The sequence below is a fragment of the Ruditapes philippinarum genome, unplaced genomic scaffold (genome assembly GCF_026571515.1).
Source record: "Ruditapes philippinarum isolate M1 unplaced genomic scaffold, ASM2657151v2 ctg13697_1_1_1_1, whole genome shotgun sequence".
Taxonomy (NCBI): domain Eukaryota; kingdom Metazoa; phylum Mollusca; class Bivalvia; order Venerida; family Veneridae; genus Ruditapes; species Ruditapes philippinarum.
This window is the reverse complement of record NW_026852931.1, coordinates 12,490-25,784: the sequence shown is the minus strand read 5'-3', so window position 1 is coordinate 25,784 and position 13,295 is coordinate 12,490. Positions and strand designations below refer to the sequence as shown.

Sequence of the window (13,295 nt, the reverse complement as noted above, 5' to 3'; positions counted from 1 at the left end):
TTTGTCCATTTACCATTCCTCAAAGTAACGTTCTGTACTATAAAACCTTTTACAAAATTCATGACTTTTCAAGTATTCTGGAATTTCACTGGCAGACGATTTACGAGATGGTTGGGCTGCCGGGTGTTTCTTTGATGTTCTCGATAATAGAAATTCAATGATATTGGTGTAAATTTCATGTTTTGAATTTCCTATTGGAATGTTGTTACACCATAGGCAAACTATATCCATGAGGAGGAGTGGAATCTCCTGCATGTGTTCTAGGCCACGGTCACGTATCACCATATCAAAGTCCTGTGTTTGAGTCTTTAATTCTCTATCGTTATGGACACCTGTCACTTTTCTTATAGCATTTTCTTCAAGTTTCCGTGTAGAATCTGCACTTAAGTGAACCAATTCTACTTTTTTGTTTATTTGACTTCTTTTGAGATTTGAAACACCAAGCTTCCACGGTCGGGTTGTCGTTAGGATAGCACAATTATCACGTACGTACCGATGTGGGATGTTTTCTGTTACTTCGCTACAGCTGTTATCAGGATGAGTCCATTCATCAAGACCGTCCAATATAATCAAGCATTTTTCTCTACTTAAAACTTCATGTATTGGTGCAGAAGAAGGTAGTTCCTTAGTGATTTGCTGTTCAATCATATCGCCAATGCTACAAACAGAGGTACAGTCTCTTAATAAAACCAAAAATAAGAACTTAAATTCAAATAACGTCTTTAACTCCTCATCCTTAAAACAGGCGTAAGTTTCATCATGACAATGAGCTTGACACCACGTTATTGCAAGATATTTTGAGAAAGCGGTTTTTCCAAAACCTGCATCAGCTGATAGATAAATTTCTTGTTGATCTTCACTTCCGGTTGAAAACATGTCTTTCAAAGAATTGATAGGTGTTCTCTCCTCTTCATGACAAGTTTGGGACTTCCTTTCTACGTCGACTATATCTAGCATCACATAGAACCCAGCTAGAGGTGTCTCTATTTCTTCAAGAAGTGGTGAGAGAGGTATTGAACTACACCTTCTTCTGTAGAATTTAATCAGGTCACCTTGAAGTTCTGGAAAGTGAATAGAAAGAAGTGTTAATCAGTGACAATATTTCTATATAATATATGAAATGTTGAGGTGTTTACCAACCTTAATTGTGTATGGTTAGGAACAAATAATGCATATGGCAAATAAGAATTCACAATTTTCAGATGCTATGTTTAACTTTAATAATGCATAATACTACCTAACTTTTGTTTTGATAATTGCATAAATTCATATACAAAAAAGAAGTATTTCCATCTTTATATTTATTACATTTTGTGCTTGAAAATAAACATTTGTGGAAAAGCTAAAGAAGAAAATATTTCTTCTATAGTTCATTGCATGAACAAACGCCAACAACGGTATATGTTCCAACCGTTTTGATATGAAATTTCTACATTAAAAATATGAAAACAAATCGTTGTCATGGAGGGGTGATAATAGGAAGTAATTCCTCCTGATTTCTCCATCATTTTAATTTTGCCTAATCGGAATTCCTCGGCTATTATTCATAATCAGACTTAATACGGAATTTAAATTGATTTTATTAACCTGTTGATAGCGGTCAAAACACACAATATATACATATGCTGTAGATTTTCGGCAAAGCACCTTATAACACGTGTTCACATTTATTTGTTTGTCGTAAATACATGTAGTTTTATTGAGCGTTTTTACGCATTTTGGGAGTACTACTTGCTGGTTTGTTACACTTGGTCATTTCTTTTAAAAAATACTTCAAAAATAAATAAAGAAAAACTATATGACAACAGTTATCTTCTGACCACTGGTATACCAGGCATTTATTTAACATGATGTGATAAGAGCTTATATACTGTGACTTTTTAAACATTATTTATATATTCCATATTAAATATCGTTAACTACATTGATTATACCGAAGTTGGATCGAATATCTAAATTAATCTTATAAATAAATGAATTTATTCATATTTGACATGTCAATACAATCAGACTTTAAAATAATTTCTACCACGTGGTTATTAATATTTTAAATACAGGATGTAATCTTTGATAAAGAATAGGATGTAAATATTTTACATTCAAAAAGTCTGTTTCGGTACAATTTTGATTGAAAATGTCTGACAACCATGTTAAAATCAAAATATAATTCTAACACTATCGGATTTTTTCTACAGAAGCGTGCATTATTCTACATCAATGCACTCGCCGTTCTTATTACCTCCCTGTATATTTTCAAGAACACACATCGACTGCGCCATTTTGTTTAAAAAATCTGATGAATACAAAAAGTTGCAGTAAAAACTATTAATAGGACTGCAAAAATGATAATTTAGGGCAAATTTAGGACAATGCTGTGTTGAATTGCCTTTAACCTTATGTTTCAACTTTAATTCAATAGGAAAGGCCCCAAAATTATCAAAACCCGGCTTTCCATACAAGGCAAGGGCTATGAACATGTAAACAAAAATGGCAGCTGTCCGGTAACAAATATGGAACACACCACTAAAAGCGCAGACCAACTGTTTATTACATCAACACTATCACACTTTAAACTGTACGCCACTTAACGCTTTGAAACCAGAAAGAAAACCACGAATGAAACTTATGGTACGAAAAAAGTGTCATAAGCTATAACATATAGGTATTTTCTGCTGTACTACACAAGGAAACAATAATATTCAGTCGACCACGTTTGTTTAAAATCTGATAAGTTCAGTTTTCCGCTACACACCTGCCAGTGGACGGCCTTGTTTAAGACGAGCTGTACATAAAAAATACAGGTTATACATGTTTGAAATAGAGGAGATCGAGCTTTTCCTCGATTTATTGGGGGCTTCGAAAAACCTTTTGCGGGCCGTCATTAGCCCTCTCAGTGCCTGACTCAGGTCTCTGTGTGAAAATGGCCGTTATGATAGATCTAGAACGACATGTAGTATCGGGGGGAGAAGGCGTTATGAAACGTTATATAAGCTTGACACGATCATGTCGGGTGCGTTGCTTGGTTATTCTGACGGCGTTTAACGCCGCCGACGAGGGCTGAAATGAGCTCGGACTATGAAATATTATGATAGAACGAAATGTTATACTTATCGGACGAAAAAGGGCGTTATAAAACGGTATTGTTTTTTTTTTTTTTTTTTTCGGAGAAGATAATCTTTAATATGTGCTTGTTATATAAGACTATGGAATCATTTTGGCTGGCTGACCTATTTAACAAGGATACATGGTTAGTGATTTGTTGAAGTCACCATGCATTGCTACGGACAAAACATTCACATGTCTTCGTATACTTGTGTCTCCCTATATTCAAGTCCATGTAAAGTAAAATAATCTAAGAATGAGACAAACGTTGACCTTATGTTTATATGCTATGATTGATATAACTTTTTAGAGAAAGAAAAACAAGGTACAAACATACTTTATATATAGAAGGTTTGTAATATTTGTAATAAATCGATAATTTTGGTCAGGCGGAGATGTTGTTTAAGGTAGAACACCCATAATGGGCGCTATAAGGAACTGTAAAATTGACAACATAGAACAGTTATATGCCTTAAATGTCACCTGTATGCAAAATTTAAACAAAATTTACAGTGTGGTTTATGAGTAATCATGGATAAAACTTTGCCTTTAGAAAGGCTTTTTTCAGAAATGAGGAAACTCTAAATAATCTATAATATCATCGTTATGAAAAATGTTTTCTATAGCTCATTGTTAAGAAACAAAAAGTGACATTAAGGTAACAAATTAAACGAGCAAAATGATTTTTTTAACGAAATGATTTGAATATGTATAAGAATGTAACCTTACCCCACCCACTTTTTACACTTATTTGGCCATTTCCCTATGTAAAAAGCCTTATTTAAAATATCTATTAAATTTTCCACAATGAGGGGCTGTTTTCAAAGTTTGCCTAAATTTTCTTAAATATATATCGGTTGGTCTTGCAAAATATAAAATCTTTTACCGTGTAGTTTTTATTTTATTAAACTTTGAAAATATCTGGTATCATTTTTGCTATTAAATTTGACATTATTTAGTAAATAAATACCTACAATAATTAAATGAAACACTTTTTTCTTCCATTAGGGATCTGAGAGATTAATAAAAATGTTAAAAAGAAAGAAAAGTTGCCTCTTCTAGGGTTTGAACCCATGCCCCTCAGCTTCAATACACTTTACAGTGATTCTAGCCTATTTGAATACTCCTCAAAGTGAAGATACTGCGTTAGGGGTGTACTACCTTAAATACATATTTACATGGCGAACGCTGAACAACAGACGACCGACAGCTTGCAGTACCAAAAACTCACCTCAGAACTCACTGTGCTCAGATGAGCTAAGCATAATCAACTTACCACCTCTGTGTTTGATATACTCTGGACATAACACTGCAGTTTCTTCAAGCAGACTCTCTATCTCTTTGGTGTCCTGTCCATTCTCTGCACAAACAATCAGCTCTAATAATTCAGTTTGCCAAGTCTTTTTAAGACACTCCTTAAACTCTGTGTAACCTTTAGCACCTTTGGATATAACTTTTCTCAATATCGTTTCATTCTTATCAGTTGGATCCTTATCCTGTAACATTGTATTATTTCAATAAACATTTGTTAATCTTAATATCAACTTAATGTTGATAACATTTTTAATACGTTTGATAAGCGTTTGATTTTTGTTTCATTTTTTAAAGGAAAGGAATAGTTTGCAAAGTTCTCTTTTTGAAATAACTAATGCAGAAATGATAATATATTTTTAAAGAATATTTCAAAGTTCCAAGCTTGGAATAAGTTATTCTTAAGTAATTATATTACAATCAACAATTGAAATAAAAATTCACCATTGTTGCACAAGACATCAAATACTGACAATTAAATAAAGTAAACTAAATTTTATTGGCCTTTAAAGATCCTGTATTTTTTGTGATTGATAATGTTACTGTGTGAATACCACACTTGCAAAAAGTTATATATGTATATAATTATGCAAATAAAACAATTTTCAAACATCGAAGAATATGTAAAATGTGTACTGCAAATATTTGTGCACATTATATTTAATCGATAAATTACATGCATTCATTTCTTATTGGAAAATTTTACTTAGAATTTGTAGAAAATAAACTTTTAATTACCTCCCTTTATTTACATGAAATGTTAAATTGGGTTATATCTTTACGAATAATGCTTATTGGAACTTACAATATTGACAAATCTTACTTTGAGCATCATATTTATGAAATAAAACCATGAAAAAATTGTGTTACAGGATCTTTAAACTATTTGATATAATACCTGGATATTTTTTCTGTCTGTAACGGTGAGTAATTCAAAGTCTTTCTCACAATCAATAATAGGATCAGGATGCAAATACTTCTTGAGTGCAACATAATTCTTAACTATGACTTTTCGACAAATCTCGATATCAGAAGACTCTGCCATCTCCAGCTTTCCTAAATTTATATAGATTAATAATTCATTATTAATTTCTTAAACAATCTACATATAATACAGGGTGGTTTGCTTTTCAACGTGGTTGGTGTATTAAAGATATATCGCCTTTCATTTGATTGCTATACAATGCGTATATCCAGTAACGCAGAGATGTGCAAATAACGCAGGAATTGTGCAAAAGTAACGCAGCATTGTGCAAATTAGTGGCTAAAACGAGCATCGCAATCATAAGAAATTGACTAACATTTTTTATTGTACACCAAATTGGAAGAAATGAATTAGCGCATACGGTTTCTGAAACATTATACTTTAAACCTCATCAAAAAAATTTCCAAGATAATGTTTTTTTACAAGATTATTCGTTAAATTGACGACCCGACTAGCGTATTGATGGCGATTTTTAGTTTCGTTGATATCTTTAAATATAGTAACGTTCATTTTACTTTATGATTTTTTTTATTCGGTGTACCTGAGACATTTCAACCTACTTGTGTCATATTACACTAAATTTAGCACAAAAACGTAATTGAGACCATTTTTACGAGGTAACGCAAAATTCGTGTATGAAGCACTGAAGTAACTGCGGTTATCTCATTAAAAGTAGCTAAATCCACATCTATCAATTGAAAAATATAAGCAAATAATTAAAACACAACGGCAAATGTATCCCTCCAAACCTTAAATAAACAAGGAATGCATTTCATCATATTACAGTAAACTCCGCTTATAACGAACTCATTGGGACATTCAAAATATGTTCATTATTCCTTGTATCAGGAGTTTTTATAGCGAACAGATTTACATATAACGAACTGATTGTAAAGCATCGTCCGCCATTTTGAAAAGCATTTGATTTAGAATAATTAGTCAGTTATTTCTATTTTAGAGCGTACACTTTGGAATTCCATAATCCTTTGCTATTTCAGTTTTAGTTTTACTCCTTTTCTCAATTTCTCATGAAATATTATAATTTGTTTCTTAACTCAGTGCTTTTCTTTTTCTAAATTTCCATGAAAAAGAATATTTTTTCTTCCTTTTATATTGAATATGTTCTATTATATTTTAAGGTTGTCTTTAACTTATAAAATATATCGTTTTCTTTTCATTTCAATGCAACATTTTCTGATTATTTCCCACACTAACTACATTTCGTGACGTCACTGGATGTTTATTCGAGGAAAAAAATAATTATTAAAATTATTTTGAACATGTTCCAAATATAACAAGTTTGCAAGTAAAATACTGTCAAACTAGAACAAATGACTTATTTCTATCTTACGACATGACTGAATTTATTTCAAAAAAGAGTACTCAAATATTTTTTTTAAACGAAAGTACTATTTCAAAGATTTACCGTTCTTGTTTGGGGTTTCCCTTTCAAATGTATTTATAAAAGTAATTTGTTAAAAAGGTTTTACATAAAGATGTTTAAATCTAATTATATAGAATAATTTGTATAAAAGTTTAATACATACATGTTATTTTTTGAAACTGATATCCGACGCTTTAATAAATAATTATACTACATTCACAGCTTAAACATTCTTCAATTTTCTAAAGCGATCAATCAATAATACGTTGTCAAGTGTGACGTCAAATATTTCAAAATTCTGGAAACAAAGTGATCCCTCGGAAGCATTAACCCCAACAAAATTACATAAGAATTGCAAACTCGGTTTGATTGAGTCTGTACATGAGAGATAATGAATGAGTGCAACATCCCTCACGCCCCCTAGCACAGTAGATTATATTTAGTAACGACTGTCCGTTTAAAACGACTAATACCTAATAAACTGCTTTTAAAATAAACTTGGTGTGTATTTATATAAATACCCGTCAGCGACGATTAAGGTTGAAATATACTGTGTCTTGTCTGGGCCAGTTAAAAGACAGAAGTTGGCATGTAAGTTTTTTTCCGTCGCCCTTTCGTATTTACTAGATCATTCTACATTCTCGAATATTCAACGTTGAAATTATCGCAAGCTTAACTTAATCCTCGTGAGATTCAAATGTTAAAATCTTCGCAACGATAGAAACGGGCGGACAGTTAATTTTACATATCGAACTTGATATCGCAACTCTATGGTGGTCTATAGTGACAACACAACATTTAAGCGATTACAGTCAGGGAAAAAGTTCCCTTACCGGATGTGACGTAAATGGGGGATAAAACTATATATGCAGGCCGCATAGAATGTTAGCTTATTGAAAAGTTAAATGCGTAAATACTGATCGTTCAATTATGATTTTAGCATATAAAAATTTACGCACGCAATCATAAATTCAATACCAAGACAATAGAAAGAAATACAAAATCAAAGATCGCTACGGAGTGAAACAGTGAAATTTCAAAGTAACTATTTATAAGATCTAGATTTTCTCTAATGCCAGGATAAAAGCTAGTATCTTAATCAAATTTCAATATTTCATGAACACCCATACACACTGAAATTGCCTATTATAAATTAAAAGGTAATTTTCTAGTTTTCTGTCATTTAAAAAATTCCGACCTATTTGTGACAACCATGAAAATAAGATTGCCAGTATAATTTAATGATTGTTTTTCAAGCTTTAATATAACAATAGCAGAATGCCTTTTGTCAATACTTACTAATTCTTTTTCATTATGCCGTTTTAAAAAATATTTCAAAGAACCAGTGAAAGATATAATTTTTATAAATATTCCGGAAAGAACGAAAACCATGTGGCAATGACTTTCATAATTTTAGATTCGCAACAGACGATAATAAGATAATTTTGATATTAAAAATCTATTCTTACGATTATAAAAATAAAGACCTTTTCCCAGTAAATTATTTATAAGTTACTAGGTCGTAACATATTGATTAACAAGGTGCATATGTTGTATATACAATCGGCACTTGGCTGTGATATCATAAATCACCAGGGTGCATTTTTTAAGAGTTATAACATCACATCAGATTACATCACTTTCGTTAGTTGTCAAAATATTTATGGTTCGAATTTTGTTATGGATCATCCTATGGACTTTATTGGTCATGCCTTCTGATTTGATTCTGATGCCTTCTGATTTGAGTCCTACCAACTGGCACCGTCAAAAATACGTAAAATTATAACTCAGTTAATGACGAATTTCTTTGAACGTGTTACACAGCTTGTTTCTTTTTTCTTTTTTTTTTTTTTTTTTTTTTTTGTGATTTTTTTAAACATTTGATAAGCAGAGTATGAATTAAAAGTATCAAGTTAAAAATATTACTTTACCAGCTTAAATATATTGGTGTTATGTACGATTTTTTTTTTGAGAGTGCACTTTTGCCGACACAAATAGTATACTGTCATGCACATTCAAAAGAATTTTTACTTTTTAAGCCTTTACATTTTTTTTTGAAATTACATAGATTAATATTGTTTTTTTTCTTGAAACTGAAAATATCTTTTGGGTATTGCATATAAGCAGAGACATACATACATTATCTATATGTATGGTATGAGCAAGTTAGAACGATTTAACTGCTTGGTAAAATTTTCATTATCAAGAATCTTACGAAAATGGGTACGATCCCTTCGCAGCTCACTGAATACACTCACGTTACTTAAGACAGTGAGCGATAGGTGAACATTCGACCGATGCAAATGGAAATCATGATCAGTTACCCAGCAATATGTTTACTATTAAAACAAATCGTTAACCTTGTTAAAGTAAACATTTTTATTCATTTCACCATCCTTCTTATGAAATAGCTTATTCAATTACACAAAATTTTGGCAATTTCAGTCTGCCAATCTTACAAGAGAAAGGATTAAGATCTTTATTACCCTATTCCCTGCGGTCTGGAGACCGCAGGGTATTGGTACGCGTTTAACTTTTGAGGCATGGAGGAGCACGTGACCTGTTTTCGGTACATGGAGGAGCACGTGATCTGTAAACCGTATATGATTGGTTAATTGACCTTTTCGAAAACCCAGCTAAATACCGTTTGCCGGTACGTTACGGATTTACCTGTAGGGAATTAGTCCGAATTATACCTAATTGAGAACAAAAAACTATTACGTGATATTTCTAATTTTCTATAATTATTTTACCGTTTAAGGTGGACAAACTTGAAAGATGTGTTTCAAAATTATCAAATTTTACAAACAATAAATTGTTTATACTGAAAATCTACAAAATTAAAATATTCGTAGTGGCATTTGCCATAATAAATAGAGATATTTTCTGCGTAAACTTGTGTGTTTACTTTATTTATTTTTTGCTCGGAATTATTCATAAAATGGGAGGCCTATTTAATCATTTTCTTAAAAAGAAATAATTGTTTTATGTTCGACCTTCTCCGGTCTTCAACGGTCACCAGTTTCCAAAGACCTTCTTCTATATTGACCGATTATTATCAACTATATTCCTGATACAAACGTTTATTTACCCCCCCCCCCAATTATGAAATATCTTTATATCATTAAAATGTTCACCGCAGGAAACCATTCTTCTTGTTGTACTTAATCGTATCGGCATTGTCCACCGTATCCCCCAATGACGTCACCCAAGGGCGACAACTTAAATACGGTCTTAAATGAAAAAGTCTATATCGTTATCGCTTTTTCGTCTTGTCGCCAAACGGCACGTTGTCGCACCGTCGTCTTATCGTCCTGTCTTTAGCGAAGCACGCCAAAAGATGTGTTGTCGTGCGACGCGTTATCGCGATGCCGTTTGAGCCGACTGACAATGTGACCTCGCGACATCACGCTGCACAACAACGGGGCGTTTGGCGTGCTTCGTTAGCGACATGAGAAGACGAAAGTCGGATAACTCGCCGTTTGGCGCATTGTCGCCCTGTCGATAGCAACAACAGACTCACAAATGCGTTCCAAATCAGCCACCAGACAACAAAGGTGTAAATTTAGTTAATCAAGACAAGTATATAATGAATTGGATGGTCATTTCCAGGAACAAAGATTGAATTGTTGAATCCAGCATTGAATGCCTTTTTCGACGTGGCTATCAGTTTTTCGAGGAAAAATGCTGAAAGTCTAGCATGTCTTTCATAATGTCTGACATTCTATCAGAAAAAAAAACAGCATGTGCTATCAACATAAAACATCAACGACCATTGTGAAAGATGGCAAAATTTAGGTTCATTAAAACTTATCCATATAACATTAATGCAATACATTTTAAGAATTTTAACAATTTGTTTCAATAGATTTTAGTAAATATTACTCTCTATTGAAAGTAAGCATTTAAACATTGTTTATATATGAATAAAAGTGATTTTTTAATTTTTTTCTCTAATTTATTGCATGAAGTTTGGCTATATTAGTTTGGCCACATTACTTTGACAATATGTTTGGCCACATTAGTTTATACGATGTGAATCTACTATTATACGATGTGCTTTTATGAGATTTATAAGATTGGCATCATATAACGACACATTTACATCATTCATAAGTTGACTATATAGACTCATACTATACTGGTATTTAGACTCTTTGTAAGGATGGTTCAACATAATATACTAAAAAATGCACATCGTATATTGATAGATGGGCATAATATAATATTGTTGACTCTCTATTTATTCCACATAATATATTCATAACTTCACATCTTATAATGACAGACCGACATCATATAAGGACAGATTGAAATAATACATGTATATTGCTATGTTCTACCTTTTATAAGGATAGTTCCACATAATATATTCAAAAATGCAGATCGTATAATGGTAAATTGACATCATATAAAGACACAGTAACATCATATATTGTTCAGTTGACAATATTTAAGGATGGTTCTACATAATATATTCATGAGAGCACATTGTAGAAGGACAGATTGACTTAATACATTGCCATTTGGACAAAACAACGTTTTGGTTTATAATTATAAGACTGTCAAAGCTTTCTATACAAGTTTAAGTGCGGTTTATCAGCCAAAGCCATGTAAATAGTTAATAGCTCTTATTAGGCATTTTCAATGGGGTCGTCGGTCCATGTTTCGTTGTGTATTATAATCACACCGTACAATCAAATGGGCGGACAGCATTTTAAACGTCGACAGCTGAACCAGCATATATATGTAGGCGCACGAAATACAATTGACAGACGGTAAGTATTCATTTATTTTTAACATATCCCAGCTGTGTTCGAGTAAATCAATGTAATGGATTCATAGTCAACATCAAAAGATGCATACTAACAAATTTCTGGTCCCGTGCAAGCTTTACTTCACGTGAATTTTTACTGAAAATAACCACACTATCCGATGAGATGCGGCATTTTTATTATTAAGTCACAAAGACTTATATTTTCTCATGATAACAAAACGTTTTATCATACGATTCGTAAACGTCAACATTTCGTCATTAAATATTCCAAACCATATCTTTGAAAGTATTGAAGTTCGAGTGTCATCAAATTTTAGTAACGTCATCAGCCGTTCGCCTCCTTTTAATGATAACACCGACAGCCATTCATCGGCAAGAATGAATAACGCGCTGAAAGCCGTTCAAGGAAACAATTTTCAGCGCTTTTGTGCTACAGTAAAAAAAAAACTTGGATCTTCAATGTTTTACCTTTCTTAAAAATTTAGTACGTTTGTCTCAATATTGATTTTCTTGTAATATTTTGGCTCATCTGGAGGCGTGCAGCTATAACGTAAATAATGAAAAATTAACTAAAATTTTGTTTGTTGTACATCATAAAATATTAAAATTCGCACGTGAATATAAGATAAGTGTCAAAAAATGACAAAAAATCAGTCTTCTGCGATCATAATTCTATGCAAGTGTTCGCCCAGCAGATGTTAATATGAATCATTTTCATTGGGGTCATCGACTCAAGTTTCCTAAAATAGGTCAGTCGATAACATTTGAATAATGTAAATATCTGTCAGAACTTTATGCTTCATTGGTGAGATTTAATTGGGCTTAGTTATGATAAAGTGCCATTTTGTTTACATTTTACTACCTTTATGACAAATGTTTTCAAATATAGTACTATTTTCCTGAGGTGATAAGATCTCACATGTTCTTCATCGATTTTACGTCATTATAGGATACTCGCACATATCAATCCTTTATAGAGAATGAAAAATATATTAATTTTTAAAGCTGCACGCCTCCAGTGGAGCCAAAATATTTAAAGAAAATCAATATTGAGAAAAATGTACTAAAACATTCAAGATCCAAGTTATATTTTTCATATTATGTGCGGAAAGATTTTGCAGTATTTTATTACCGTATTTTTACTGCTTTATTGACGCAGTATGGGCTATTTGTGCATATGTTGACGACTTTTTGGCAATTTTCTTGGATTGTAAGTGTTGATTGAAATATGTTAATTACTTTTTTTGTTCACCTCACAACATTTTACTTTAAATACATTTCTAAAATTTGCATGAAAATTATCATGAATCTTGAAGCCTGCTGCTTTACCATATCATGTGCATATATTCTTGTGATTCTCGAAATCAAGCGCATTTTACTTACTTCGGAACGATATTCCCTTATTTTCATTCATACATATTCGTAGATAAAGTCGGGCTATTATATTTTGATAATTTCACAGTGAGATAAAATGAAAATGATTTTACTGTACATGTATACTGTAAAGAATGTAATGAAATATTTTATTTGTCACGCGTGGTACGTAACAATTATTGTGGTACAATGAAACAGAAGTTGCTTTGAAAAATAGTTACCTACCGGCTCCTTTGTTAAAAGCGGTCTAGTAAATCACTTACCGACCGCTTAAAAAGTCTGCAAATAGATACCGACCGGTTATTGTTCTATTGTTCTCTATACAATAGAAAATATGTGAAGTCGAGAAACTCGTGCATTAC

General features: G+C 32.1%; 1 protein-coding gene across 1 annotated transcript; it reads right to left on the bottom strand.

The window, feature by feature from the left end:
• Window positions 1-13: 13 nt before the first annotated feature.
• On the bottom strand, window positions 14-5,466 carry LOC132728394 (uncharacterized; the record flags this gene model as incomplete). Its single annotated transcript, XM_060714046.1, has 3 exons — window positions 5,312-5,466; window positions 4,379-4,598; window positions 14-1,061 (listed from the first exon to the last, which is right to left on the bottom strand). Coding segments are annotated over exons 1-3 (1,415 nt in total), but the record flags the coding sequence as incomplete, so codon positions are not given.
• Window positions 5,467-13,295: the final 7,829 nt, after the last annotated feature.